Genomic DNA, 27,013 nt, shown 5'->3' with positions numbered 1-27,013 from the left:
ATGGGGACAGGAGCAGAGAAGGATTAGGAAGGTGATTTTTATGGAGGTAGATAATTTGAATTTCTACCTTTTTCTTTTTTATATTCCAAGGTGCTTTCCTTTAAAAATGTTGTGTATTTGACTAATTTGAATGGGCGAAGGTAGTTACTTTATTAATTGTATTAAAGAAGTTTGTTCTTAGATTCCTTTTCAAAGCAGTAGCAAGATTGTTTTGGTTAGGTTTAGGGGAATCCTTTTTTTTTTTTTTTTTTTTTAAGATTTTGTTTATTCATGAGAGACACAGAGAGAGAGAGAGAGGCAGAGACACAGGCAGAGGGAGAAGTAGGCTCCCTGCAGGGAGCCGATGTGGGACTGGATTCCGGGACTCCAGGATCATGACCTGAGCCAAAGGCAAATGAGGCAGACATTCAACCACTGAGCCACTCAGGCTTCCCCAGACTTGTAAAATAGATACATTTTAATGCAACATGATCTTTTTTATTTACTCCTCTTTTACATACATCTGTACTGTAGCTATTGTTATAAGTTAATATTACTTTGTAAATTCTTGTATTTTAATATTCAGAGTTCTGAGGTGGGGACTTCTTTTGTTATAAATGCCATATTGTGCAAAGTCAAGTTAAAGTATCAAATTCCTGTTTATTTTAAAAGGAGAATAAATGTATTCTGTGATATCTGATAATATAACGAATCTATTTTTACTTTTTCACTATTTGTTGAATTTACTGAGAGAACTGAATATATATGTATGTTGCTGAATGAATTTTCACAAGTTGAACATCTGTGAAACCAGCACTTAGATCAAGAAACAGAACTTGGTATATTTTAAAGCTTTTATGAATATTTTCTGAATAATATTTTCAGTAAATTTTTCTAAGTGATTACTGTGTGTCATCCATTGTTCTAGGTATTAGGATGACACAGTAGTGAACTAAAATAGAATGTGGGGAGATAAGTATCAGTCACAAGTAAATGTAATTACAAACTTGTATATGCTAAACGTACATTATCCTATGAAAGGCAGTATGATGAGGTAGACTGTAGAGTGATTATTTGTATTCTGGGGAATAAGAGTAGAAACTAGAATCAGATTGCTTAGGTTCTAATTCTGTTGTCAGTTTTGGTATTTATGTGGCTTTAGGCAACTAATGTCTCTTGTGACTCATTTCTTAACATGGGGATGAAGATGGTACCCTACCTTAAATGGTTGGTATGGACATTAAAAGATTATTCATGTAAAAATATTAGCATATTTTTGTAGGTTCGCTATATGTATTAGTAATTTATTTTGTCTCAGTGGATGTTTTGTAGTGTATCTTTTTTTTTTTTTTTAAGATTTTATTTATTTATTCTTGAGAGATAGGAGAGACAGAGCCAGAGACACAGGCAGAGGGAGAAGCAGGCTCCATGCACCAGGAGCCCGATGTGGGATTTGATCCCGGGTCTCCAGGATCGCACCCTGGGCCAAAGGCAGGCGCCAAACCGCTGCGCCACCCAGGGATCCCCTGTAGTGTATCATTCTTATTTGAAAATGATACAGAAGCATACTTCATAAAAGATCTAATTATGTCTTTAGAGTTCAGATCAAATAATCCAAAGGGATATCAGAATCTACTTACATAACATTGTGGCAGTCTTTGTTGCATGTTTCAAATTTTAGTGTGTTTTGGGGTGCATAGGTGGCTCAGTCAGTTAAGTGCCCCACTCGTGACTTCACCTCAGGTCATGATCTCAGGATCTTGAGATCAAGCCCAAGTTGGGCCTCCCCACTCAGCACACAGCCTGCTTGAAGATTCTTTCCCTCTGCCCTTCCCCCCACTCATGCCTTTGAACTCACTTTCTGTCTCTAAAATAAATATTAAAAACAATTTTTTTTAAGGATCATTGGGGTGCCTCCTGTAAATGCACATTACTATGGGTCCCTTTCTAGGCATGTTTAGCTCTGAAATCAGTATTTTTTATATTTATATTTTTTATTTATATTTATATTTTATATTTATATTTCTTAGGGACACAAATTTGAAAACCACTGGCCAGTTGTAAGTGTCTTTTATATGTATGTAGGCCAAATTTCAAATTATTTTGTCTTAGCATTTTAACATAGAACATTATGAGGTGTTTTTTTGTGTTTTTTGTTGTTATTGTTTCTGGTACATCTGCTTATTACTACAAATGGTAAAAAAAAAATTTCCCTAAATCTATACTTGCTCTAGTATTCTCTGTTAGTAAGTAGTATCCTACTTCAGGTTATCCAGTTGAGAAACCTGGATTTATCCTTGATTCCTCCTTCTACCTTTCCTTCTGTCTTTAATCCTCTACTTTTCTTTGATCTCTGGTTTCATTACTGATGAAGTTTCTTGCATGGAAGATTTTGTAACATCTATTTATACCTGCCTTTCTCCTCCCTACAGTCTGTTTTCCAAAGTTCTCAGAATTTCTAAAACACAGAACTGATTATGCTGTCTACTTGCGTAAATGTTTCCCTTAGTAATTACCCTTTGCCCAAAGGTTCCTAAGTTTCTTAGTATATGTTATAAGGCCATTGGAATGCATCTTCCCTTTATTTTATTCCCTATCACCTTGTTTCTGGGAATGCAGAATTTCTTGTTGTTTCCTAAGGAAAATAGCATTTTTTTCATGTTTCTATGTTGTTTAATCATGCTGCTCTTTTCCATTTTATGGCTCCTGTTTTCAATCTTTTTTTTTTTTTTAATTTTTATTTATTTATGATAGTCACAGAGAGAGAGAGAGAGAGAGGCAGAGACATAGGCAGAGGGAGAAGCAGGCTCCATGCACCGGGAGCCTGATGTGGGATTCGATCCTGGGTCTCCAGGATCGCGCCCTGGGCCAAAGGCAGGCGCCAAATCGCTGCGCCACCCAGGGATCCCTGTCTCCTGTTTTCAGTCTCTCTTTCAGTGGGTCTTTATTGGGTTGTCAATAAAGAGAACCCACCCTGTGCCTGGCATTGTGTCAGAGGCCAGGCATGCATGTGTGAAAAAAGACAGGTTTCCTTTTCTCACTTGTCTTATTGCCTAGTGAAGTCTGTCAGGCCCTTTTCTTTTCTTTTGTTCTCACAATCCAATCTCTCTGTTATATACTATTAAGTGTTTATGTGCTTATCTTTTCTCATTTAATTTTGATCTCCAGGGCTGAGACCGTGTCTTATGTTTATTAATATTTCTTGCCTAGCACTGGCACAGTATATGGCATATAGTGATCACTGAAATGTATAATTGAATAAAACTTAAATATAGAGCTACTTCCAGAATAGGTCAAAGCTATCCTTTATAGAACACAATTATATTTTTAATTATATAAGTACTAAAATGGCTATGTACAATCCAGTGGGGAAACCGTGCTCCTACTATATTATTCCCATTATATAATCTTAATGTTAAGATTTTTTTCTTTAGGGGCATTGGGAAGAATATTCTGTCATTTAAAGTTAAATTTAAAAATATTTTAAAAATATTTTAAGCATTTATATTTTTAAGATTAAAGATTTTTTAGAGAGAGAACAAGAGAGTGCAAGCAGGGGAGGAGCAGAGAGAGAATCTGAAGCAGGCTTCACACATAGCACAGAGCCTGACTTGGGGCTTGATCTCATGACCCTGAGATCATGACCTGAGCCAGAATCGAGTCACATGCTTACCTGACTGAGCCATCCAGATGCCCCAATTTTTTAATAATTTATTCAAAGTTATGATTTGAGATACAGATTATAGAATGTATAATTCTAATTGTTAAGACTATATATTCTTCTTTTAAAATTTTAATTAACAAATCTGTATTATTAGTTTCGGAGATATTCATACATCTTTTAATAGAAGTTCTGGTCAAAGGGGTGCCTGTGTGGCTCAGTGGTTATGGTTTGGCTCAGAGCATGATCCTGGGATCCTGAGATTGAGTCCTGCATCAGGCTCCCTGTGGGGAGCCTCCTTTTCCCTCTGCTTACGTCTCTGCCTCTCTCTCTTTGTGTCTCTCATGAATAAATAAATAAAATCTTTTTTAAAAAAAAAAAAGTTCTGATCCCTGGGTGGCGCAGCGGTTTGGCGCCTGCCTTTGGCCGAGGGCGCGATCCTGGAGACCTGGGATCGAATCCCACATCAGGCTCCCGGTGCATGGAGCCTGCTTCTCCCTCCGCCTGTGTCTCTGCCTCTCTCTCTCTCTCTGTGACTATCATAAATAAAAAAAAAAAAAAAAAAAAAATTAAAAAAAAAAAAAGTTCTGTTCAAAGGAATCATTTACACCAGACTCTATTTTTCATATTTTGTACCTTGAGCAATCCTGGCCTGTATCTTAAAGTTATTATGTAACATGCTTGTAGTAAACCAATTGAAGACATGATTTTTGTTCCTACCATTGTAAACCAATCACATCAGCGAACTGGTAGCTATCACTTACTTAATTTATCCAGTCAAAGGTACAAAATGATAACCTTCAACAAGGACCTCCCCCCCATTGATAAATAAATCTTTTCCCCTTGAAGTCACTTAAAATGAGCAGTTCTTTGGAATTCTAAAAAGGAAGATGTATTTTTGAATAAATAGGGAAAAGTGTGAGGTGAGGTAACTTGGACAATCCAAAATTGAAGTGGATGGAAAGAGATCTGAACCCCTCAGTCATTGGGAAGACAATCTCAAAATGTTACAGATCAGTAGAAGTCGCTTCACCTCTTCCTGCCATCATTATTTATACAAGTAGGACATGGAAATAAGAACTCAGCAAGTGTTCTCTTCTATTCTTGGGCAAAAAGAAATAGAATGCAGGTCTTATAAGAAAAAAAAAATTGTGAGAGAGCGTGAACTTGCACAAGCAGGGGGAGGGGCAGAGGGAGAGAGAATTCTAAGCAGACTCTGTACTTACTTACTTGATCTCAAGACTTTGAGATCATGACCTGAGCCAAAACCAAGAGTCAAACAACCAACCAAGCCATTCAGGCACCCCATGTAAGAAAATCTTATTAACAATAGTTGAAGTCTAACTATACTTAGAGTGATTTCATTTACAATGCAATGTGGGATACTTTGCAGGGTGAAAGGAGGTAGTATTAATAATTATAGTGAAACAATAGGTGTAAATTGAAAGCCAGGCAGATGGGATAGCTACACTATCATAACTGCTACAATAGTGGTATGAAGGATGTGTCATGGGAACATAAAGAAGGGAGCTTATAGGATAGGGAAAACTTTTATCTGTCTGAGCAAGACTTTGAGAATGAGAAGGATTTTTGCCCAAATTGGCTAGACAGAGGGCAGGCCAGGCTCAAGAAACCTAGTGCCATCTTACCATTAGCCATGCCTCTATCCAGATCATTCCCTCTCAGGAGATGCTTCAGGTCCATCATTTTCTAAAACAACTCTATGGGAAAACTTTCAGTTTTTAGTATGATAAACCTAACATTTAAGATTATAATTAAAGTGGTTTGCTGGCAGTAGTAATTGATAGGTTTTCCTTGCACATGTCTACTACAGTATTTATATTTAAAATATGTCAATGATTAAAAGATTATTACGTGCTATGGAGAGGAAACATTTTCAGTATGTGAGGGAAGATGATACTTGTTCTGCATTCCATATGGTTACACCAGAACAAATGGATGAAAGTTAGAAAGGGGCATATTTTGTCATTGGTATAAGAAAAAATATTCTCCTATGCAATCCAAACGTTAAAGCAGGCTCTCCTGGAAGTTCTGAGTTCTCTGCATTAGAGGTAAAAGGAAAGTCCTTTTCTCGGGATGCTATCGATACATCCTTTCTCTACTAAATTATCTCTTTGATATTAATAATTGTTAGAATTTCAGGAAATGTGAGGGCTTGAAGCAGTTTTTCCTCAACTTTTTGATCTATGAGTAAGGGTGAGAAGATACTTTCCCAGTGTCTTTGTGGAGGGGGACAGATTTGCTGCTGGCTTTTGCAAAAGTAATACCAACCATAGTAATTCCCATATACTTTTAATCATTAATGTCTGCTTCCAGAAATCCTAGATAATATTAAAGACATTAAGTACTTACCGGTTTAGTCAAGTTTAACATTGTCATATTAAATTTTTATGCCCCCTACTTCACTAGCTTGTTGCTTATTAGCATTTTTTCAGGTATATTCACAAATAAATGACTGAAAATATTGTTCAACTCTGCTCCCACTTCTGATTCCTCTTTGAAATTGTCAAGAAGGCAAATAGGATAACAGTTTCTACCTTAAAAATGAGCAAACAAGGGATCCCTGGTGGCTCAGTGGTTTAGTGCCTGCCTTTGGCCCAGGGCATGATCCTGGAGTCCTGGGATCGAGTTCCGTGTCAGGCTCCTGGCATGGAGCCTGCTTCTCCCTCTGCCTGTGTCTCTGCCTCTCTCTCTTTCTCTTTCTCTTTCTCTTTCTCTTTCTCTCTCTCTCTCTCTCTCTCTCTCTCTCTCTCATGAATAAATAAATAAAATCTTTAAAAGAAAATGAGCAAACAAGCAAATCTTGGATCATAAAAGTAATGCTTTAAAACATAAAAACTCAATAATTTAAACATACCAATGTGAGTGTTGAACATTTACTTGGGCCAAGCACAAAATTTTCACAATTCATAAAAATTGTTTTTACAAAAAAAATTTTTTTTAATTATATTTTCTACTACTTATTGGGTATTTGTTATGGGCTGGGCACTGTGCTGAGCACCTCACATCTTTTAACAGTGCTTTCAAGGTAAGTAATTAGTATTTTCACTATAGGTAGGAAAAATTGGATGCCCACAAGATTAAGTGACTTAGCCAGAGCTGTGTGGTTTGTCGGTGAATAAATTGATTCAAATCTAGGTGTTTTCATTCCATAGTTGTTTACGATACTCCCAAATAACTATGCCAGTAATTTCTGGTCATTTACTATGTGTATTTGAACCTTAATTTATTTAAAAATCAATTTTATGTTGTATGTTTATTGACAGGTAAAGATATATAAAATTTATTGCAGTATGTTACAAACCAGTACATATTGAAAACATTTTAAAGTAAATACATGTTTACTCACACAAGTATATACATACATCTGTGTGTGTGCGCACCTACATGGAGAATTGGGCTGGAGGGAAATGAGTGTATATGTATATGTATGTAGATACATTGATCTAGATAAAAGGTTTGTCTCCTGTAGTTTTCTCTTGATGTTTTTCATATGTATGTGTATATGCATATGTGTTTATTAAATAATACTAAATCACTAGATATTTAGAATTGACTACAGTTATTCTATTACCCCTGGAGAGATTCATCAGGAACACTCAGGATTTATAAGTTACACAATAAGAGGAAAAGAGCCACTGCCATTCTGCTGGTTCTTTTGTGTTTTGCTTCCTTGCTTTTGAATGGTTTGCCATTATAGCCAGCCAGCCACAATTTTTTTCCCCTTAGGCAGCTGTGGGTTTCCTAAATATCCTGATTATCTCATTTGTGCTTTATATTTCTCACATAGCACTGTTATCAGTAGATAGTTTTGAAGAAGCTAAATTGGAAACATTAATGAGAGTAGGAAAAACAAAAGAGGTAAACTTTTTCCTAAATTTCTTTTTGTTTCTTCCCCATACGCTCCAGCCCCCAGTAAAAACCACATTGAGCTTGGTTTTCCCAATACTTCTCCTAGTTTAAGTTCTGACTATCTAGTACAGGGGTTGGCAGACTATAATCCACTTTGTTGAAATAAAGCCACGTTCATTGTACAAATGCTTTTTTGGTACAACAGCAGAGTTTAGTAGTTGCAACAGAGACTTTATGTCCTGCAAAATTTAAAATACTTACTGTCTGGATCTTTACAGAAAAAGTTTGCAGACTCCTGATCTAGCAGGTAAGGAAGAAACCAAGGATTTCTCATTTCATTTCCAGGGGACTTTAACCTGTTATTTACATGGGAACATTGTAGCACATGAGCATTACATAGTATTTCATTGTAAATGGCCCTGAATCCTTTAGGAAGTACCATAGTTTCTGGGAGGAAACAGCTTTTCAGCAAATATGTTATGAGGAAACTTTGAAAGTTGTTGGTAGTTGGGGGTTCCTGGGAATTAATTATGTAAAAAAGAAGGAGGGTAAGGAAAAGGAAGGAGAAAGACTGGTTTATTTTGAATTAGATTGACAACTGTAACACCTGTATTACTTGTGTGTTATGTTCATTTTATGTCATTATTCATTAGGCAGACATTTGATCCAGTGTTGACTTCTTACCACCTGTTGATTTTCAGATTGTGTGCATGGAGATTTTTTGTTGTTGTTGTTGTTACTGTTGTTAGTTTTCTTCCACTTGTATTTAGGCTTTATTAAATGAAGGATATCTCTTGCTCAGTGATTGATACATTTCACCTAAAATAGTACTTGACTATAATAAATGTTTAAATATTATTTGTTGACTGAATGAACTCAGATTTTATATGAGATTTTATTTTTGTTACAAGGTTGTGGTTTTTCAAAAATGTCTATAATCAGTTTGTACCTAGATAATAGGCAATAATGAAATCTACAAACCTTTGTGAAGAATAAATCTTTACAGACTAATGATCTTAACTCTTGGCCCAACAGATCATTACATAATAGTATCTGTGTCATCACTTCAGTGAAGCTTTGGTGCCTGAAAATCTTTACAAGTTGATATGAACTGGTTAGTTACACCTTTCCATTAGGTGAATTTCACACTAGCTTTAATGACCTTAACTCTGGTTTTGCTACTGGTGTAGGTTCTAAATACCATGAGGGTTATAAAATTTGTATAAAAGTTCTCAAATATAGTTTAATCATTTGACACCATTGGCTTACTTATAATTTTTCTTCTTTAATCTTTCCAGATACCATTTATAATAATGAAAAGATACTACTAAATACTAACATTGACTTATTCATGGTCCCTTGCAGTTCTTTTTAGTGAAATCTGATTCCACCTAGTGATGAGCTGTTTTTATTCCACTTTTAAGATAACTTCAAAGTCACTAATTACAAAGACATGTTCTCAACAACATTAGATTGAGTTACATTGGAATTAAAAAATATTTATATATCCAAAATTTGTAGGAGATACTCTAAAATCAAAAGATCTCAGTATGTAGCAATTTTAAAGTGCTTGGAAATAGCTGGGATATGTAGTGTGCTTAGTGGTTTGGCACTAACCAATTTGTGGTTGTCATGGCTAACACTGAGTATAACAGAATGGAGGAAAATAGGCAGATGCAAGCTAAATGTAAAATAGGACAATGCAGTTTCATTTGCTGAGACAAATAGTTCTTTGGCTTTGTTTTAACAGATAAAAACCTCAAAGTTATCATGGCTCTTAGATTAAAATATCAGCAATGTGATACTCTTTATACTTTTTTTTCTTCTTCTTTAGCTTGTCTTTTTTTTTTTTTTTTTTTTAAGAAATAGGATGCTGAGTACATTAGAAAAAGAGTTTGTAGCAGCCTGTGGAAATTGACACTCTATTCCAGGGAGGTTGGTAGACTATCAGCCACAGAACTACTTACGTGGCTATAGCCCATTTTTGTAAAGCAAGTGAGCTAAGATTTTTACTTTTTTTTTAAAGATTTTATTTATTAATGAGAGATACAGAGAGGCAGAGACATAGGCAGAGGGAGAAGCAGACTGCTTGCGGGGACCATGATGCGGGACTTGATCCCCGGACTCTGGGGATCATGCCCTGAGCCAAAGGCAGATGCTCAACCGCTGAGCAACTCAGGTGCCCTTGTTTTTACATTTTTAAAGCATTTTATTTTCTTTTAGTATTTTGAAGATGTTGCTCTACTATCTTCTCATTTGCCTTGTTTCCCATGAGAAATCTTGCTCTAACCTTTTCTTTGTTCCTCTCCATGTAACTTTTTTATAGTATAATTACTTTTAAGGTTTTCTCTGCCAGTGGTTTTGAGCAATGTGATTATGTACTTTGGTTTAGTTTTCTTCATGTTTTTATGCTTGGGATCGGTTGAACTTCCTAGGTTTATTGGCTTATTTTCATCAACTTTGGAAAGTTTTCATTCATTATTTCTTCAAATAATTTTTCTGTCCTCCATTACTTTCCTTTGAAGTCTACTGTTAATACATTTTGTCATTATATTAGGCTACTTGAAGTCCTTCAGTTCTCTGAAGTTCATTTATTTTTTCTCTTTGTATTACATTTTAGACAATTTCAATTGCTTTGTCTTAAGTTTGCAGTTTTTATCTTCTATAAAAGTTATGCATTTATTCCCATCTGACATATTTCATTTAGACCTAGTTTTAATTTCCAGAAATTCAATTTGAGTGATTTTTATACCTTTCATCCCTCTCCTGAAGTTTTTGTACATATAAACTATAGTTATAAAAACTGTTTTAATGTTCTTTTCTACTAATTCAAACATCTTTGTTAGTTCTGGGTCATTTTCTGTGATTAATTTTTCTGCTTATTATAAATCATATTTTCCTGCTTTGCATGTCTGACAAATTTTGACTGGCTCTTAAACATTGTGAATTTTGACTTGTTAGTACTTCATATTTTTTCATTTCTTATAAATCTTGACCTTTGGTCTGAGACACAGTTATTGGAAGTCTTTGAATTCTTTCAAGTCTTGCTTTGAAGATTTGGTAGGGGGCATAAAAGAAGTGTTTAGTCTATATCTGATTGTTCCCTACTACCTTAACCAAGCATGTTTCTGAATACTCTTTAACCAATGCACATGAACTGTACAGATTTTCAGTCCGGCTGTTAGGAACAGCCACTGCTCCCTGTCATATGTGAACACAGGCTACTTTCCTTTTAATTCTTTTGAGTAGCTAATTTCTTCGCACGTGCACACCAGTTATTGCTATATGGATTACCTGAGGTGCCCTTTGCTGATCTTCAGAGTTCTCTTGTGTAATGCTCTTTTCCAATTCTTCTTGATCTCCTTGGACCCTGAACTCTGTCTTTAAACTGTTTGCTTGGATTTCTGCTTTCAGCACCAAGGCCTGGAAACTTAAGACAGTTAGCTGGGGCAATTGTAGGGCACACTTGTGTGTTTCTCATCTCTCAGGGATCACTATTGTTTACTTCCTGATGTTGAGTGTTCTGAGAATTATAGTTTCATATATTTTGTCCTGTTTTTTTTTTGGTTGATCCGAGTATATTGACGCTTGTTGTAGCCAGAAGTAATAGTTGGGATGTTGAAATTTAAGATTTAGTGGTTAAATAATTCCAGGTAATGATACACCATAGGTATAAGTGGAGTAGAGGTGTGAAGGTCATTTAATGAGTCATCCACATGGACTTTGAAGTCACCTAAGTAGATGGATTTGAGATAGAGAAGAAGATTTTAAACCAAGAGCCAAAGTTGTGGAGTTTTAATACTGCATGTTTTATGTGTCTGTCTAGGAAAATACTTTTCTAAGATTATGCTAATTTGTCTTGTCTTTTCTTCTAGAACCTTCTGACAACTTAAGGGAGATTCTCCAAAATGTGGCCAAATTGCAAGGAGTATCAAATATGAGAAAACTAGGCCATCTGAATAACTTTACTAAGGTAAGTAATTCATCTAAAATTCTTTGTTCCTTATTATACTTACCTTAGATCACTTTCTAGCTATCATTAAAAAGAAATTCTTGAGTAGTCACCTAATATTAGTGCTTTCCTCTGACGCTTCTCATAGATTTTGCCATGTGTAATTAATTTCAGTGTATTTGAATAATGAAAGTATTGTGTGCTTGTTGTAGAAGATTTGGTAGTTTCAGAAAAAGAATAAAGAAAAAAAGTCATTAAGAAGTCCATAATCTGGTCTTCACTGTTTTTCACATATGTTTCTTTTACCTTTTTAATACTCATTTTTATATGATAATATATAATAAATGCTCATACATAAGCACCTGTGTGTGTTGCATTTTATAGGCATACCCATAGTTCCAAGAAAAATATTAAAACAATGTCTCTCTTTTCTCTGATACTCTGTTTCCATTTTCTGGATCTCAATTAGAGCCCCGGATAAATTCACGGACTCTCATCCCAAATAAATATTGACTTGATCTTTTTTAGAAGCCAAGAATTCTTGACTTTGATAGATGGAATGTATGTTTCTGAGCCTGGTAATGCTGCTGGACAGCCAACTCTTAGAAACACTAAAATGCCTCTGATTTGAGGTGATGCCATAAATAGGAAACAGAATGGTTCCTTTGGGAAATTTTTTTTTTTTTTTTTTTAGTTGACTCAATATACATTGTTCTGCTACATTTAAAATTTGGGATTAATTATATAGTTTAATCCCTTAAAAGTATGATCCATAGACCAGCAGCATTGGTGTCACCTTGGAGCTTGTTTGAAATTACTATGTTTGGCTCCACCCCAGACTTACTGAATCAGACTCTACATTATAATAAAAATTCTCAAGTGAATTTATGTGTACTTTAAAGTTTGAGTAGTACTCTTTTAATTCTTCCACAATGTTTCAATTCTTTGCTATCTAATAATTAGCCTATGGCTTGAGATTTATTTTACTTCACAGAAATAAAAGATGAGAATATAGTCACTATGTAACAGAATTGTTTCTTCAATATGGTGATGTGCAATAAATATAAAATAGATTAGGTTTTTATTTCATAGTTAAAGAAGCAAGTATGTATGCATTTCTTTTTTTTTTTAATTAATTATTTATTTATTTATTTAATTTATGATAGAGAGAGAGAGAGGCAGAGACATAGGCAGAGGGAGAAGCAGGCTCCATGTACTGGGAGCCCGACGTGGGATTCAATCCCGGGTCTCCAGGATCTCACGCCCTGGGCCAAAGGCAGGCGCCAAACCGCTGCGCCACCCAGGGATCCCTGCATTTATTTTTCTTTAGTGAAGTTTTGGAATATTCTGGCACATTTTTTTATGTAACAAATGAGAAAATTATTTTATATGTGGGACAAGAAAATGATATTTTAATCTTTTATTTTTTAAAGATTTTATTTATTTATTGATGATAGACACAGAGAGAGAGGCAGAGACACAGGCAGAGGGAGAAGCAGGCTCCATGCAGGGAGCCCGATGTGGGACTCGATCCCGGGATTTCAGGATTACACCCTGGGCCGAAGGCAGGCATTAAACCGCCAAGCCACCCAGGCATCCTCCCAAGAGTGATATTTTTAAAATGACTTTTGAAAACATTGAATAGGTGCTTGAGAAAGAGTTTTTCAAAAAAATTCCTAGGTATCTTTCCATTTTTAATGAATGTAATTAAAGTCTTCAAATGCATACTTCTTCAATATGCTCATCAGATAATGTCAAGTCTTTTAGATCCAAAATTCTTTCAGAATTGTAAATTGTATTTCCTGGTTTCATTCCCTTGTATTAAATTTCCCAGTTTTATCTCACCATTCTTAACTCTAGTAAGTCTTACCACTTGCCTTGATTTAACTGTTAAAAACAATTTAATGTGTATTTATGTCCTGTTTGAACTTATGGTTCCTGTCATAATCAAATTGACAGATAGATACATAGTTCCACATCTTTTGCCAGCTGGGATTCTGAAAGTTGGGAATACATGTAAAGATGGCAGTTATTTATTTTTTTTTTTTTATGTCACTCTGGCACTAGTATGGATCCTAAAACAATATTAAGAATCTAGAACAAAAAAAAAAAAAAAAGAAAAAAAAGGAATCTAGAACAGTAACTTCCAGTAGAAATGTAATGTGAACCACAAATATATTTTAAAATTTTCTAGTACTATATTTCGAAAGGCAAAGAAAGTATGTGAAATTATTTTTTAATAATACATTTTCTTTAATCCAGTATATCCAAATAATTGCCATTGATGTAATTAGTATAAAATATTAATGAAATATTTAACATTTTTAAAACTAAGTCTTTGAAATCAAGTATGTATGTTATGCTTATAGCACATCTCAATTCAGAGTAACCACCTTTACAGGACTTACAGCAACCTTTGGCTAGTAGATACCAACCATAATGGACAGTACATATATAGAGAGAGACTTTTTGGAATAAGAGCAATTTAAACATTCATGTCTAGGAATCTAGTGGACACTTTTCTTTTTCCCTTCTGCATTCTCCATTTATTTGTTTTGATCCTAGGTTCTCTTAGAGCCAGGTTGCTCTCTCCCTTTTTCCCTTTTCCATTTCTTTGTTTCTCTTTGAATTTCTCCCATGGTATTTCACTAACTTGTTTTCTTCACTTGGTCTTTCCTTGATTTGTGTTTTCCCAGTTTCTTCTCCCCCTTCTCTCCTTCACTCTTTCTCTGCTCTCTCTTTTTCCCTCCTCCCTCTTCATTTTTCTCTAACCTCTTTCCTTTCTCTCCTTCCCTCCTTTCTGTTTCCTGCTTGCCTCCTCTTCCCCCATTATAGCCCTGTAGAGTACAGAATGATTTCTCGCCTTAATAAAGGCCCTAGGCTTTGGGGATTTTTCTATTCTAGTTTGTTTTTGTTTTGCTGTATCCTCTCATTATAATTTATACATTTCCCTCTGGCCCTTGTGCCAGCTTAGAGTATTCCTTTTATTTGCTACTATAAATTATTTATGGATTTAAAGACCAGAAAACCAGACTCACTAGAATTTGTCTATGATACAAGGAACTAAATAAACCTTAAGGCAGGGTCTGAGGGGCTCTCACATTAGTAAAGTCGATGAACATCGGACTTGGTAAAATTGGTTTGGCTACCTGGTGATAACAATGGGAAAAGCATAGGCTTTAGATCATATGGATCGAGACTTAGCCCAGCTCTGACCCTAACTAGCCAGGCAGTCTTGAGCAGATTTCTTTACTCAGGTAATCTTGATACCATTAGAGGCAAGGTCTCATTATAGTGCCTGGCATATAATATGTACTTCATAATAGATAGCACCTTTTAACCTGGGGTTTGTTTTTGTTTGCTTAAGTATCTTTTGCCACTTTTCTGGTCTTTTGACTAACTCTAAGGACATGAGTCTGCTTAATAGTTGCAGATTAGTAAGCTTCTACTGTAACAGAGTTTTTCAACCTTCGTAATCTGACATAATTGGCCAGCTAATTATTTCTCTTAGGAGGCTGTCTTCTCCACTGTAGTGTATTTAACACCATCTCTGCTTCTACCCCCTAGATGCCAGTAGCGCACCTCCACCAGTTGTGATAAGCAAAAATGTCTCCAGATACTGCCAAATGTTTCCTGGGAGCAGAATTGCCCCTGGTTAAGAACCACTGTTGTAAAGAAATGTCTGTAAATTTATAATAAAATTTATTTAGATACATAGTACAAAAATAAAAGCTTACTAAATTTAATCATAATATAATATATCTTTGAATTCCATGTTGGTAAGGAGCTAGGGTCATAAACATTTCATAGCTGGTATTTCTATAAAATCTGTAAGTTCATGTCCTTATAGAGTAAAATTAGAAATTCTCAGAATTCTCTACAAATATCTCTATGGAACAAGAAATATCTGTGGATATATATATATATATATATATATATATATATATAGAATAAGAAAATAAGAAAAATATTCATGATGCCACTTAGACTCATTAGGAATTAGTTGGTACCCTCTCTGTGTTCCTATAACAGATTATGTGTGTCTACTAAATTTTATCCTTTTGTTATTATTTGTTTTGGGTTACTATCCTATTAAATTAAGTTTCTTAAACACAAACCTGTAGTATTTCTTTTTCTACTCTTATATTTTTCTTTATTTTAAAGCCTGGAATATAACAAGTGTTCAGTTAAAGGTTTTATATTAGATTGAGAAGATTTTTTATTTTTTAAAATTTTAAAATTTTATTTTTAATTTTTAAATTTATTTTTAAATTTATTATTATTTTATTTAAATTCAGTTTGTCAACATATAGTATAACATTCAGGGCTCATCCCACCAAGTGCCCTCCTTAGTGCCTGCTCATCACAGATTTTGTATTTTAAATAGGAGTTTTTGTAGTACTACTATTTAAGTATAAGCCTATTAGAATTAACTTAATTTAGTAGATTAATGCATCTAAAATGTTGTATAAAAAAAAAAAAAAAAAAAAAAAAAAAAAAAAAAAAAAAAAAAAAAAAAAAAAAAAAAAAAAAAAAAAAAATAAAATGTTGTATGGTGTAGAACTCATTTGCAGAATTAAACTTCCTTTTAAAAAGTATGAAGAGAGGGTGCTAGTGATGTGATCCTATAACCATGTGAATGTCACACACCCATGCTTGCCTTCTGACATCATTTCACTAGATAAAGTAATGTGTGTAACAGACTGCTGATGAATATAATCTTAGTATCCTATTTTTAAAACTGAGAACATCCTTATAATCTAAAGACCTGTTTTTTTAAAGATGAAAGTATTTCAGCTCTTTACATTCTAAAAGTTCTCTTTTTCTATATTTAATCTCCTGTATTCATATTGAAAGCGCCAAAGGAATCTTGATTTTATTCTGGTTTTTAAAAACTTCAAAAATAGCATAAGCTAAATATAAAAAATTAAAATGGCATTGAACAATATATGGTAAAATGTGAAAGTCCTCTCTCACATAACCTTCCCATCCTCCCCACTGTGATGAAAATACCCTCTAGAGGTAATTACTAGAAAGTATTTTGCCCTCTCTGGTATGATTGTGTGTGTGTGTGTGTGTGTGTGTGTGTGTGTGTGTGTGTATTTCATGGAGTTGTGAGAATTAAATGAGCTAAATGAAAAAATGTGTTTAATATAGTACTCAGTTTATTTACCATTTATTACATATGTGCAAAGGTTTTTTTAATGAGATCATGACATATATTGACTTAGAGTTTGCACTATTCCACTTTCCAATGTATCAGAATCCTTTCTTTTTGTAGAAATATGGACTTACTACTTTTTTGTAGCTGTCATGTATGTGTGTGGATACATACATATGTGTAGATGTATCCACACATAAATGTGAATGTATACAATATATACATAGTTGTACATATGCATACAAACATAATGTAATTTAGTCATTCCACCATTAAAAAATGTTTCCCACTTCTTTTTGCTATTTTAAGTAATGTATAGTAACAGTCTTGTGTACTTTTTGTGCAAAATAGAATTTTAGAAGTGTGATTCCTTAGCCAAGAGCACTTGTACTTTTTATTTTAAAACCTGTTTCTAAAATGTGCTCTGAAAAGACCATGTTGTGAAATTGTTATGTTTTTGTTTTTTTAAAGTTTGGGTTAATTCTGTCTATTGCTTACTGGGGAGAAGTATTCATTTAACCTTCAGAGCAATATGAGTAAAATGGGAATTATATAAAATTTCCCTGTTTTAATTGATCATTATATTTTTTAAAAATTAATTTTTTAAAGTAAGTTTGAGTTGGAGGGGTTCCTGGGTGGCTCAGTGGTTGAACATCTGCCTTTGGCTCAGGTCATGACCTTGGAGTCCTGGGATTGAGTTCCACTCAGGCTGCCCATGGGGAGCCTGCCTCTCCCCCTGCCTATGTATCTGCCTCTCTCTGCGTGTCTCTCATGAATAAATAAATAAAATCCTTTACAAAAAAAAAAAGTTTGAGTTGGAATGTGTCCAGGGTCTAAATGATCATAATACATGAGCAATTCTTCTGTTTAAAAATAATATACCATACAATGGCAATGCTAGTAATCTTAAATACCTGGAAATCTTAGTAAATCTTTAGTAAATACTAAATTATGTTTAATAGTGTCAGTAGTTAAAAATTTTTATATATCTTTGGATCCTTTGAAATAGATGGTTTTTGATATGTGTGTTTCTAATGAACTGTTTTGGAAAAAATAATAATTTCACGTACTCATTTTATGTTGAAATAACCAGAATGCAATTCTCCACACTTTTGATTCATACCATTTTTGAGGCTAGAGAAATAAAATAAAGATAGTAATGCTTAGTTATTCTTTTATTTTTTGTATCCAATCTCCCCTTTTCCTTTGCCTCTGTATAAATAATTTTATTTTATTTTATTTTTTTTTTCCTTGTATAAATAATTTTAATGCAGAATTGTAGTAACATTTTTCACAGTGGACTCTGGACTCAGACTGGTTTGGTTTGACTTCTGGCTTTACCACTTACTAATTTTTGGTATTGGGAAGTCATATTATCTACTATCTCTAAGACTCATTTGTCTTAATTTACAAAAATACTATTTTCTAGAATTAACAGGATTAATAGTCAATAAACTTTTGTTCCTATTCATGAATTCTATATATAGATAGCCATCCTGAAGTTATATAATGCATATTCATTGTAAACATTTCCAAAATACAGAAAAGCACAGAGAGGGAAATAAATCACCTGTGATTGCACTTTCATTATTGGTGTTAAAATTTTGATGTATAGGCTTTTTAAAGATATATTTTTTTAAATGTATTTAGGCTTTTAAAAAATGTATCTTTAAATATATATATATATTTTTTTAGGATTTCTACCTTGTCTTACTAGTACATTATGCATGTCTTTCCTTGTGTTTAAATATTATAATCTTGATGGCTACACAAATTTGCTCCTTTATGAACATTTTGTTTCCAGTTCCTTACCATTATAAATAATGTATGGCCCATTTTACAGTTTAGGTTATTTTGTTAATATAAATCACCAAAAGTAGATCCTGCCCCTAGCACATTTTTCCAGTTTATTTTACAAACTGTTTTCAGTTTATGATTCCACTGACAATGTATTGTCTTATTTGGTATAAATGTGTTAAAAAGCAATTTCTTTCCAGTTTGGTAAGCTTTCTTTCAGATAACATTTTTTTTCAGCGTATTTGGTTCAGATTTTAAGAAACAGGAAATAAATCATGTCTATCAATTTTGCTTCTTCATTAAATTTTTTGTACATTTTCTTGGCCTTTTTTTAGTAGTTTTTCCCCAGTTTGTTTAGGCCTTTCACTTATGAGGTTCTATTTGTTGTTGTAGGCCCTACTTTGCTATGGGCAAGTGTAATGTTAAGAGCTGAATTGTGACCCCCAATTCATTTATTGAGCCCTCACCCCCAGTACCTCAGAATGTGTATGTATTTAGAGATACTCCCTTAAAGAGGCAATTAGGTAAAATTAGGTCATTTGGGTGATCCCTAATCCAATGTGACTGGTGTCCTGGTAAGAAAAGGAGATTAGTACACAAATATACACAAATATACATAGATGAGCAACCGTATAAAGACTGAGAGAACCAAGAGTACCTCAGAACAACTTCTCTCAAGATACATTGATCTTTAGCTTCCAGAATCATGAGAAAATAAATTTCAGTGTTTGAGCCACCTGGTCTGTGGTATTTGTTACAGCAGCCCCAGCAAACTAATATAAGGCTGTAACCTTTTGCTTATCATATTTTTGCAAATATTTTTGACTAATATGTTATTTAACTTTTAATTTTTAGTTTCTTTAGAGATATATAAACTTTTGTCTCAAAGCTTAGGAAATCTTACAATTTAATTTAAAATCTGTTTAACAAATCCTCATCCATTTTTAAGTACTTACAATATTGTACAACAAAATGCAATAGAAATAATAAAAAAATTTCATACTGTTTGAAAGTTTAGTCTAAAGCTTGTTTATCATGTTTCAGAATTTTGAGGATTTTATAGGAATACCAGTATAACCATTTTGGATGAAGATCGGTGAACAAAAGCTTTTTAGATTGTCTTGCCTATTTGGTTATTTACGCAGTGTTTTCTTACCATACATATTATTTATATAGTCTTTTCTGCTATGAAAATATTGCAGTATCTGAGAGCTACTCTGAAGGGGAAAACGGTGTCTAAAGTGAAAAACTCACTAGATAGAAAATTAGCCAGATAAACAGAAAGACAGATAACTAGAAAATATTCAGCCAAAGCACAGAGATAAAAGAATGGAGGAAATAGAAAAGAGGTTTTAGAAATTTGCAGTATACACAAAAGGATCTGATATTTGAATTAACAGAAAAAGTAAGAGAAGAAATTGGGCAGAAGTAATTTTGAAGAGCTAATGTATAGAATTTTCTAAAACTAATAAAATATGTCAACCCAGAGAATTGGGAATTTCTATTTTTCCTAAGCAGGATAGATACAAAGAAAGCCACACCTGAATAGTAAGATTGCTGAAAACCAAAGATAGATAACAAAATCTTTAAAGGAGTCTGAGAAAAAGGATCTGACCTTCAGAGGAGCCAATAGTGAGACTGATAATCAGACATTTCAGTAGAGATAATGGACACCATCTTAAAGATTTTAGGAAAATATCAGCTAATGTAAAAATTTGTAAATCCAGCAAGATATTCTTCAAAAATAGAAGTGAAAAAAGAATTTCTAGGCAAAGAAAAGTCAAAAGAATCTGTTACAAGCAACCTTGTGACTAAAAATTAAATTAATAAAAACATTAAAACCAACAACAAACTGAGAATTCCTTAGAAGGAAGAGAGAGTATCCCATTACGATACCACTGACATGAAGAATAATGGAAAATGTGAATTTGTAGGTAAATACAAATTGATAGAGTAAAAATAACAGTAATGTGTTACAGGACTTGAGAGATAGAAAAAAACATCAGTAAAGGGAAAGGTAAGGCAAGCAAATGAAGTGCAAGTGTCAAGAGTCTAGCATTGTTGAGGATATGGTAAAATAAATAGTTTCTGTTTAAACTAATTAACAATGCATGCTATAATCTCAGTGGGTAACCATTAAAAAATAATAGTAAATTTATTGAGAGGGAAAGGTGGAATAATAAAAAGTAATTGGTTGATTCAAATCAAAGTAAAGGGGCAATCGCTGGGTGGCTCAGCTGTTTAGCGCCTGCTTTTGGCCCAGGGCATGATCCTGGAGTTCCGGGATCAAGTCCCACATCGGGCTTTCTGCATGGAGTCTGTTTCTCCCTCTGCCTGTGTCTCTGCCTCTCTCTCTCTCTCTCTATTTCTCATGAATAAATAAATAAAATCTTTAAAAAAAATCAAAGTAAAGAGGAGGGTTAAAGAAATCTAAAACTGGCAGGTCAATAAAACAAGGCGATAAAAATAAATATGCATATTTGAACAAAAGGTATAGTTTCTGGAATTTTGTTAAAGAAAAATACCTTATTTTTCAGTCTAAAAAAGTAGTATAAATAGACAAAAATATATAACATTTTTGCATACTTTTGTTTTTCTGACAGCTTCTTTGTGATATTGGCCATAGTGAAGAAAAATTGGGTTTTAACTATGAGGATATCATAATTTGGTAAGTATAGTTAAGTTCCCTCTGTCACCCTCTGGATTTTAGTAATTTTTAACTAAAAGGATAGTATAGCATCTTAATCCACCTTATATTTGATTTTGTAGAAACAGTTGTTTGAACATTAGAAAAATTCAGCATCTCCAGCATTTTTGGTTATCCTGTTGTTCTTACTGATGCTTTGTAATTATCAAATAGTCTTTATTTTATTATACATATGATATTATTAATATTATATATATTATTCTTTAAAGAATCAAAGCTGGGGCAGCCCGGGTGGCTCAGTGGTTTAGCACCACCTTCAGTCCAGAGCCTGATCCTGGAGACCCAGGATCAAGTCCCACATCAGGCTCCCTGCAGGGAGCCTGCTTCTCCCTCTGCCTGTGTCTCTGCCTCTGTGTGTGTGTGTGTGTGTGTGTGTGTGTTTCTCAAGAATAAATAAATAAAATATTTAAAAAAAAGAATCAAAGCTAATGATGGGAAATACTTAAATTTCTAAATTAAATATGAAATTCATAGAACAAAAGCTCTTAAGTGTGCTTAAGAACACGAGTAAGAACCCGTACAGTTATCTCTAGACCTCCCTTAAGAAGTGTGTTTAGAGGATCCCTGGGTGTCTCAGCGGTTTAGCGCCTGCCTTCGGCCCAGGGTGTGATCCTGGAGACCTGGGATTGAGTCCCACATCAGGCTCCCTGCATGGAGCCTGCTTCTCCCTCTGCCTGTGTCTCTGCCTCTCTCTCTCTTGGTGTGTATCTCTCATGAATAAATAAATACAATCTTTAAAAAAAAAAAAAAAGAAGTGATTATGGCAAACTTGATTTTCTCAAGTCCATCAAAAGAGATACAATGTTATGATTTCATAGCCATCTTTTTGGTGTGCTTAGGAATTAAAATTTGTATAGTCTGTGCCTGTGGTCATAAAATATTAGTTTAAATCAGTGATTCTTTGAGAAGAGTGTAAGCAGGTAGACAGAGGGGAATGGGTTGTAGAGGCATAGGTACACCTTGAAATTTAATTTCCCATTACATAATAAAATTCAGAAGGCAGTAACAAAATAATATTTTCTTGATTACTAAGAATCTGCTAAGGCAGCACAGATTAAGAACTAAGTATTATTGAAATTCTATGGCTTGTAGTGAATAATTTTTATATATTTATAAAATAGTAGTTTTGCCTCTTTCAACTGGGGAAGAATTTGGTACCATAATTTTATGTATATTTGAAACTCATGCAGCAAAACTTTTTTTGTTCTTATGCAGTTTGCGGTTAGCTTTATTGAATGAAGCAAAAGAAGTGCGGGCAGCAGGGCTGAGAGCTCTTCGATATCTCATCCAAGACTCCAGTATTCTGCAGAAGGTGCTAAAATTGAAAGTGGACTATTTAATAGCGAGGTAATTGTCCTAGAATCGTCTGTGTTTTTAAAATTATGTATTAAGTTTTAACATACCTATCGTGAAGTTTACAAATTTTTAGTGTAAAGCCTGATGACTTTTACAGATATATACGACTAACTACCCTATTATCCTGAATAGATATTTTCAGTATCCCAGTCAAGTTCCCTTCTTTCCAACCAATTATTCTACCTTTTCTCATATGTACGCCAGTTTCTCCATCATATAATGGAAAAATACATAGCTATTCTTTCCTGTATTTTATTTGTGAGATTATCCATGTTGTTTTTTTCTTAAGGATGTGTAATATTTTGTGTTATGAGTAGACTATAATTTTTTTCCATTCTGTTGGTGATTTTCTGGGTTGAGTTTTTGGCTATCTTGGATAAAGCTCCCTTGAACATTCTTGTAAGTGGACATAGCACTCTTTTTCTTAGGTGTACATGTAGGAGTGGAACTGCTGGGTCATACGTTTATGTCTATTTAGCTTTACTACATACTGCCAGTTTTCCATAGTGATGGTACTGATTTACTTATTTATTTATTTTTAAAAGATTTTATTTAATCACAAAAGACAGAGAGACAGAGAGAGACAGAGGCAGGCTTTTGCAGGGAGCCTGACGTGGGACTCGATCCCAGGTCTCCAGGATCACACCCTGGGCCGAAGGCGTTGCTAAACCGCTGGGCCACCGGAGCTGCCCGATTGTACCGATTTATACTCCTACCAACAATGTTCGAGATTCCAGTCTCTCCACATTCTCATCAGCACTTGCTTTCAGTTTTTAATTGTAGACTTTCTGCTGTAGTGTTCATTATGACTTTCATTGTGTTTATAATTTACATTTCCCTAATGAGTAGTGATGTTAAGCACCTTTCATTTGTTTGTTGGCTATTTGAATATCCTCCTTGTCCTTTTGCTCATTTGTAAATTGGATTATCTGTCTATCTCATTATATAGGAGTTCTTGATGTTCTTCTGGATATGATTCCTTTCAGGTATATGTATTGACAATATCTTCTTCAAGTCTGTCTGTTTTGCCTTTCTCTCTTCCCAATTAATCCAATTTTATAGTTAGTGCCCGTGGACTCTTTGGAAGATATTACTCTGCTTTCCTCCAAAAGATTTTATTCCTTATGTTTAATTCGATGTCAGGTCATGATTCATTTTTATTTTTATGGATATGCAGTACATTTTAGCAAGATTTATTGAAAAGATTTTTCTCTCATGTCTAGACTAATGGCCCTTCTGTGGTAAACCAGATAACTCATATATCTGGGTCCATTTTTGTGTTCCCTGTTCTTTTTAGTCTATTTGTCTATTCTTGCCCCTGTTTCTCACTGTTTTAATGACTGTAGCTGGATAGTAAGTGTTAATATCTGTTGGTGTAAGTCTTCCACTTTTTCTTCCTTAAGAAGCTATTTTATGTTCTTCATTTTCTTTTTTTTTTTTATCTTCCTTTTTTTTTTTTTTTTAAAGATTTTATTTATTCATGAGAGACACATGAGAGGCAGAGACACAGGCAAAGGAAGAAGCAGGCTCCATGCAGGGAGCCCGACATGGGACTTGATCCTGGCTCTCCAGGATCATGCCCTGGACTGAAGGTGACGCTAAACCACTGAGCCACCCAGGCTGCCTAGTGTTCTTCATTTTCATATGAATTTTAGAATCAACTTGTTCATGTCCTTAAAACATTCTGCGATTTTAGTAGTAATTGCATTGAAGTTCTAGATTAATTTGGGGTAATTGATATCTTAAGAACATTGAATATTCTAAACCTTTATTGATTTGGAGCCTTAATTTCTCTCCAGTATTTTGTAGTTTTCTGTGCAGAGGTCTTGCACATACTTGTTGCTATGTTTATTCTACAATGTTTTTTTTATGAGAGTATTAATGTAAGTTTAATTTCTTCTTTTTCATTTTTTGCTTTTAATATATAGAAAAATAATTGTAGATTTTGGGTTTTGGTTTTTGGTTTGGATACTGAACTCTTATCTAGTGATCTTGCTAGAATCACTTTTCAAATCTAATTGTTTTAAAAATTCTTTTAGAGTTTCTATATACATAGCATTAATTGCAAATGATGAATGTTTTATTTCTCCCTTTCCAGTCCTTGTATCTTTCTTTTTCTTGCCTTATCACATTGGTTAGAATATTGGATTGACTAGAAATAGTGATAGTGGACAATTTGGTTTTGCTCCTGAACTTGGGTTGAAAGTATTCTGTATTTTGCTATAATTTATGATACTTGCTGTAGGCTTTTTGTGGATTTCTTTATGTTACTTGTTTGCATTTCTGAAGTAAACGCATATTCACTGTATGTTTTGTCCTTTTTAAGTATTAACTGAATTTGTTTTGCTAATATTTTGTGGGATAATTTTGTAGTTAAGTTCATGAGAGGTATTGGCCTATATTTTTCCATTCTTCTGTCCTTGTTTAGCTGTGGTATCAGGAGTTTTTTTGCTTGGTGAAACAACTAGGGAAATGTCCTGTTTTTATGTAATAATTTATGTAAGATGAGTTTTCATTTTTTTCCCCCTATATGATTCATAGAATTCACCAGTGAATCTGTCTGGGCAATAGGGTTTTCTTTTTTAGGAAGTTTAAGATTATGGATTCCATTTCCTTAGCAGACATAATACTAGTCAGATATCCCTCTTTTGTTAGTCATTACTTTATATATTTTGAAGCTTTGTTACTACATTCATATTGAGAATTGTTAAACCTTCACATTGGCCTAATATTTTTATAGTTGTGAAATCTCTCTTTTTATACCTAGTAATACTACTTTTATGATGTTATCATATATTAATATGATATATAGTATAATTTTAATTAATATGGCTATACTCACTTTGATTTAGGGCTTGCAGGATACATCTCTTTCCATCCTTTTACTTTCTGTTGTTTTGTCCTTATATTTAAGTTTCTGGTGTGTAAATATCATACAGATTTTTTGTTTTTAAATCTAGTTTGACTTTGACCATTTTGTTTTCTAATTGGAACATTTAGACTGTGTCTGGTGAATTTTTATATGCATGCTCTGTGGGCTTTATGCAGTGTAATTATATATATGTTTATGAATTTGTTCATCTTGCTCTTAATTTTCTCATATACTTGAATTTGTTTGCTATCTTGAGATTTATCACATCTGTTCTTTGTTCTTATGTTTCTCTTTTTCTTTTGGAATAATGAAGAATTTCTTTTCCTCTTCTATTAATATCTGGGTTATAAAGTATTTTCGTCTTTGAGCAGTTGCCCTAGAGATTATAACTCATATCCTTGATATTAGGTTTAGCATTTTATTACAGCCAGAACAATGTAGGAAACCTTTTATAGTTTATATCATCTCCCTTCTGCTTTTTGTATTATTGCTGTAGTTTATTTTTCCTACATGCATTTCTAACCCTACAGGTTAGTTCTGCTTTGTTTTAAACTAGAACTATTGATATATTTTTTAAAAGATTTCTTTATTTGAGAGAGAAAACGAAAGTGAGATGGAGTGAGAACGTGGGGGGAGGAGCAGAGGGAGAGAATCTTAAGTAGGCTCCCTGCTGAGTGCAGAAACCAAGGCAGGTGTTCATCTCACCACCCAGGAGCTCATGACCTAAGCTGAAACCAAGAGTAGGTTGCTTAACTTACTGAGCCACCCAAGTGCCCCTTAACTGGAACTACGGATGTTTACCTATGTTACTTACCCATTGCATTATCCTTCTTTCCTTGCATTTGTACATATTCATTTATCTTGTATCACTTTGTTTGATGAATTTCCTTTACTGTTTTTTTTTTATAATGCTAGTCTGTCTACTCAAGATTATTTCATCTTTTTTTTTTTTTGTCTGTAAATGCCTCTATTTTATAGTCTTCATATATGAAGGGGCTTCCTTTTCTATTTTAATTTTTTTTTTTTTTATTTATGATAGTCATACAGAGAGAGAGAGAGAGAGGCAGAGACACAGGCAGAGGGAGAAGCAGGCTCCATGCACCAGGAGCCTGATGTGGGATTCGATCCCGGGTCTCCAGGATCGCGCCCTGGGCCAAAGGCAGGCGCCAAACCGCTGCGCCACCCAGGGATCCCTTCCTTTTCTATTTTAAGAAATTTTTTTAAATTTTAATTTTTTGTTTTTCTTTTTGTATTTAAGTTCAGTTAATTAACATATAATATATTATTGGTTTCAGAGGTAGAGGTCAGTGATTCATCAGTCTTCTATAATACCCAGTGCTCATTTCCTCATGTAACTTCCTTATTGTCCATCACCCAGTTACCCCATCCTCCTACCCCCTTGACTTCTAGCAACCTTCATTTTGTTTCCTATGACTAAGAATCTCTTATGCTTTGTCTCCCTGATTTTGTCTTATTTTTTTTCCTCTCTTTGCCTATGGTCCTGTTTTGTTTCTTAAATTTCACATATAAGTGAGATCATATGATAATTGTCTTTCTCTGATTTACTTACTTTGTTTAGCATAATATCCTCTAGTTCTATCCATGTCTTTGCAAATGGCAAGATTTTTTTGATGGCTGAGTAGTATTCCATTGTG

At 33.9% G+C, this 27,013-nt stretch overlaps 1 protein-coding gene across 6 annotated transcripts in view; it reads left to right on the top strand.

The window, feature by feature from the left end:
* RICTOR (RPTOR independent companion of MTOR complex 2) overlaps positions 1-27,013 on the top strand; it is a 113,527-nt gene that overhangs the window by 25,121 nt on the left and 61,393 nt on the right. For 5 of the 6 annotated variants that reach the window (XM_041747406.1, XM_041747407.1, XM_041747409.1 and 2 more), the window contains 3 exons: positions 11,389-11,486; positions 21,027-21,091; positions 22,346-22,477. In XM_041747406.1, coding sequence (XP_041603340.1) covers positions 11,389-11,486; positions 21,027-21,091; positions 22,346-22,477 — 295 coding nt within the window. Of the gene's footprint in view, positions 1-8,565; positions 8,628-11,388; positions 11,487-21,026; positions 21,092-22,345; positions 22,478-27,013 lie in introns of those variants that run through there. The other variant, XM_041747411.1, reaches the window with a different exon arrangement.

This window comes from Vulpes lagopus, chromosome 3 (assembly GCF_018345385.1).
Source record: "Vulpes lagopus strain Blue_001 chromosome 3, ASM1834538v1, whole genome shotgun sequence".
Taxonomy (NCBI): domain Eukaryota; kingdom Metazoa; phylum Chordata; class Mammalia; order Carnivora; family Canidae; genus Vulpes; species Vulpes lagopus.
The sequence above is the reverse complement of the archived record's forward strand: the minus strand, read 5'-3'. Positions and strand labels throughout refer to the sequence as shown.